The sequence below is a fragment of the Rhea americana genome, unplaced genomic scaffold, assembly GCF_003343005.1.
Source record: "Rhea americana isolate MKP2758 unplaced genomic scaffold, rheAme1 scaffold_99, whole genome shotgun sequence".
NCBI classification, from domain to species: domain Eukaryota; kingdom Metazoa; phylum Chordata; class Aves; order Rheiformes; family Rheidae; genus Rhea; species Rhea americana.
The window spans coordinates 908,295-911,949 of record NW_028187188.1 but is presented as its reverse complement, the minus strand read 5'-3'; the positions used below and the strand labels follow the sequence as shown (position 1 = coordinate 911,949).

The 3,655-nt window shown below is 51.6% G+C and overlaps 1 protein-coding gene across 1 annotated transcript; it reads left to right on the top strand.

Moving 5' to 3' along the window:
* The first annotated feature begins 399 nt into the window (after positions 1 to 399).
* Positions 400 to 2,801, top strand: H2AZ1 (H2A.Z variant histone 1). Its single transcript, XM_085325615.1, has 5 exons — positions 400 to 550; positions 1,033 to 1,110; positions 1,552 to 1,665; positions 2,110 to 2,239; positions 2,400 to 2,801. Exons 1-5 carry the CDS (start codon positions 548 to 550, stop codon positions 2,459 to 2,461), a joined length of 387 nt encoding a protein of 128 aa, XP_085181741.1. The 5' UTR covers positions 400 to 547; the 3' UTR covers positions 2,462 to 2,801.
* The last annotated feature ends 854 nt before the right edge of the window (positions 2,802 to 3,655 follow it).

The following is a 3,655-nucleotide window of genomic DNA, read 5'->3' as shown; positions in this document are numbered from 1 at the left end:
GCGGCCGTTGGGGCCGAAGCCGGCGGTGTCCTCGCGCGGGCGGGTCGCAGCGACCGCCTCCAGCCGAGCCCGAGGAGGGCCGCGCTCGCCTCTCCCCCGCCACAGGCACTCGCCTGCCGACGCGGCCTCCGAGCTGTTGGGGCCCGGCCCGGAATGGCGGAGCAGCGTCCACCCTCCTCCTCCCCCCGCCGCCGGCCGCGAGGCTCCTGCCCCTTTAAATGCGGGCGGGCCCTCTGCGGAACGCGGCGCCTCGCCAGCGCCCCTGGGCTCCGCGCGGCCAGCCCGGCGCGGCCCCGCCCCGCCGTTCCCATTGGCTGTCGCCGTGCGAGGGCGCCCTGCCCCATCCCACGGCGATTGGCTGGCGGCGGGGCTGGGGTTCCCGGATGCAGGCACGCTCGGCGGTTATAAAGCGCCGGGGGAAGGCGGGAGCGGGCGCAGTTTGAATCGCGGCGGGTCGGGGTAGGTCGRCGTTGTCGCGCGGGCTCGGCGTGTGCGGGGCGCTCTTCTCCTCCGTGTCCCCCTGCGTGGCGCTGCGGTCCCGTTCACGATGGTGAGGAGCCGCGCGGGGCAGCGGAGGGGGCGCGCGGCCGCGGCGGCTCGGCGATGGCAGAGAGCGCGGTGACCCGGCGGCGGCGGCCGTTGGGGGAGAGGGCGCGCGCGGGCAGCGGCTGAGGGGGGGGGCGGCGCGCGCCAGCGGGCGTTTTACCTGCCGCAGGCGGCGGACAGGGGCGGCGGGGGGGCGCGGAGAGTCGCACGCGCACTGGTGCCGCCGGGGAGAGGGAGGGGCTGCGGCGCATGCGCACGGCGGGCGGCCTGTGCCGCTAGGTGTAGCGGGCAGAGCGCAGGCGTGGTGGCGCAGCGCGTGCCGCCCCACGGCGGGGGGGGGAGGAGGGACGAGGAGCGCATGCGCGGGCGGGATGCGGTCGCCGCCGCGCGGCCCGTGCCAGGTAGAGACGGAGGGTTGGAGCCGGGTGGCGGGTTAGCGCTGCTGCCGGTGTGTCTGCGCTCACACGGGTCTCTCCTCTTGGTTAGGCTGGAGGTAAAGCTGGGAAGGACTCTGGAAAGACCAAGACCAAAGCGGTGTCCCGTTCTCAGAGGGCTGGCTTGCAGGTGAGCAGAGCCTGGAGTGTGGGCAAATGAAAGTCAGCTTGGCCTTCCACATCCAGCTTGTACCTTGTGAAACCTGGGTAGCCAGTGTCTTCTGTCCATTGGCATAAGGATCAGTCTGGTGCTTGAGTATGTTAGTGTTTGGCTCAGCCATGCTCTGAGCTTCTGTACGTCTGTGTTGGCAGAATTGCCTTGTGGTTTTGCTCCTGCTGGAGGTTAGACTTGTGAAGTTGCTGATGTGGGCTGGGGAATACAGCTAAGGACACTGTGTGCCAGCTATTGAAATGTAGACTTCTATGATACACAGCACTCCCAACACTAGAATTCAGCTAGTACCAGTTGCTTATGCTGGACAACAGAATCTCTGCAGCAGAAGTGCTTTATGATACTGTTTTTATTCTATCTCTGTGGTGACAGCATACTCATATTTCTGTTTTCTTTCAGTTCCCCGTTGGCCGCATCCATAGGCATCTGAAGTCTAGGACTACCAGCCATGGGCGTGTAGGAGCTACAGCTGCTGTGTATAGTGCAGCAATCCTAGAGTACTTGACAGCTGAGGTAAAACTGCTGCAAGTTGGTCAGTCCAGTTGAAATGGTATAATGACCAGTCTCCCCTGTACTTTGCCAGTTTGAACTGGGTTGTGACTCTTCATTTGCTTTAAGTCTGTTTTTTGAAGTACGTGCTTCCTAAGGAGTCTATGAAACACATATGGAATGTTCTGCTCTGCATTTTGTGCAAAGCAGGTAGCTGTGGCTTATAACAGAGGCATGTGTGAAGTGTTTCATAAAGTGTACAGTTAGTTTTTTCCATTTGCTGCAAAACATCACCCTTTCCTTGGGGAAACCTGAATCCAAACTCCTRAAAGAGGAGCTGGTTAAAAGATGTACTGTTTGGTGTCGTCATGTCACCGAGCAGTTGGTGTAGAGAAGRAGAGAGCTAAAGCCATGTAATTGTTCTCATTTGACTTGCTTAACTCAATCTAAAAATGTTCTTGTCTTCAGGTTCTGGAGCTGGCAGGAAATGCATCCAAAGACTTGAAGGTGAAACGTATCACTCCACGTCACTTGCAGCTTGCAATTAGAGGAGATGAAGAATTGGACTCTCTCATTAAGGCAACAATTGCTGGTGGTGGTATGTAACTTGCTGTCAACCTTTGTGTTAGGTGGCAAGAAATCCAATAGTGTTAAAGGTTGTTCTTCAAATTCTATTTGAAGTGCGAAGCTTAGAAATCATTGAAGAGAACTAATGTGATTTTTTTTTTTTTTTAATTCTTGGTATTGCTCTTTCTTAGGTGTAATACCACATATCCACAAATCTCTCATTGGAAAGAAAGGACAACAGAAAACTGTCTAAAGGATACCAGGATTCCATGTTATCTCAGGACTCTAAGTACTTAAATTGTCCAGTGTTGGTGATTCCAGTGGACTGTATCTGTGAAACACAATTTTGCCTTTTTGTAACTTTGAGAAGCTAAAGCTCCCTGAGCTTTCTAACAAACCAAATTTCTGCATTGAAGTCTTAACCGTATTTAAGTGTTACCATGGCTTCAAAGAAGCTATTGTATTTGTAGTGGGTTTTGATTGAGCTGACTGTTTTTAGATTGGTTTGATTAAGTAAAGGAAGTGTTTGGTTTTGTACAGACTTTTCATCCACTAGAGTGGAAGTATTCAATAAATGTTATATCAATACCAAATGTGTCATGTACAGTAACTGAAAAACACTTGGTCTCAATTATGCAGCTCTGAAGAAGTGTTTCCAAGAAGACACAACTGATAGTTCTCCAGGCTGTGAAGTACTGCAGGTATCTATTTTCAAATGGAAGCATAGTCCTGGAATACTGCTCTACTAGTACAGCCCAGTTTGACTGACATGGTGCATGTGTTTCACCCCATCAGGTTAAAACATTCTTAATTGAGCCTGATGACCTTTAGAAAGGTATATCTAAGGGTCATGCTATTTAAGGACAAATTTACTTGATGCAGCCTTCAGATTATTGTGGATGAAGAGGAGTGTRAGCTTTCTGACTGGCTGGAGGTTGAAAATCTAGAACTTCTGTCTATGTATTTCTGTAGTATTTCCCTTAATGAAAGGCCATGATTGAGTCCATAAAAGAAATGAGAAGGGTACCACAGTAATCTGTGTAACCACTGGTTATAAACCAGTAACCACTGGTTTATAGTATATTTTTTTTTTTGGGGGGGGGGGGTGTCCTAAAACACTTGGAAGGTAGCAGTCTTTAAGCTTGGCTGAGCGCTTTCTCAACAAGGCCGTGTGTCTATACTGATTCTATCAAATGCCAGTGGAAAASCTGTTGTCAAAGTAGCTATCTTAACATCGCATTCAGATCAGTGAGCTAAAACTACTTGTTTTCTGTTACTCTTGAGCCCTACAGTGATTAGGTGAGAAACTACCCATCTATCTTCAAAGTCTTATTTTGTAATTTTTATTACAACTTCTGCCTCAGCTCTAAGGTCATGGATGCTGTATCCTTAGCACAGCAAACTGAGGGAAGTTCTAGTCTTATTTCTTTTATCTGTGCTTCCTTAG

Excerpts from the sequence above, each read along its gene's own strand:
- H2AZ1 (XM_085325615.1), top strand. Across the intron at positions 1,666-2,109 it reads TAGAGTACTTGACAGCTGAG|GTTCTGGAGCTGGCAGGAAA; the intron begins GTAAAACTGCTG and ends TCTTGTCTTCAG. Across the intron at positions 2,240-2,399 it reads GGCAACAATTGCTGGTGGTG|GTGTAATACCACATATCCAC; the intron begins GTATGTAACTTG and ends GCTCTTTCTTAG.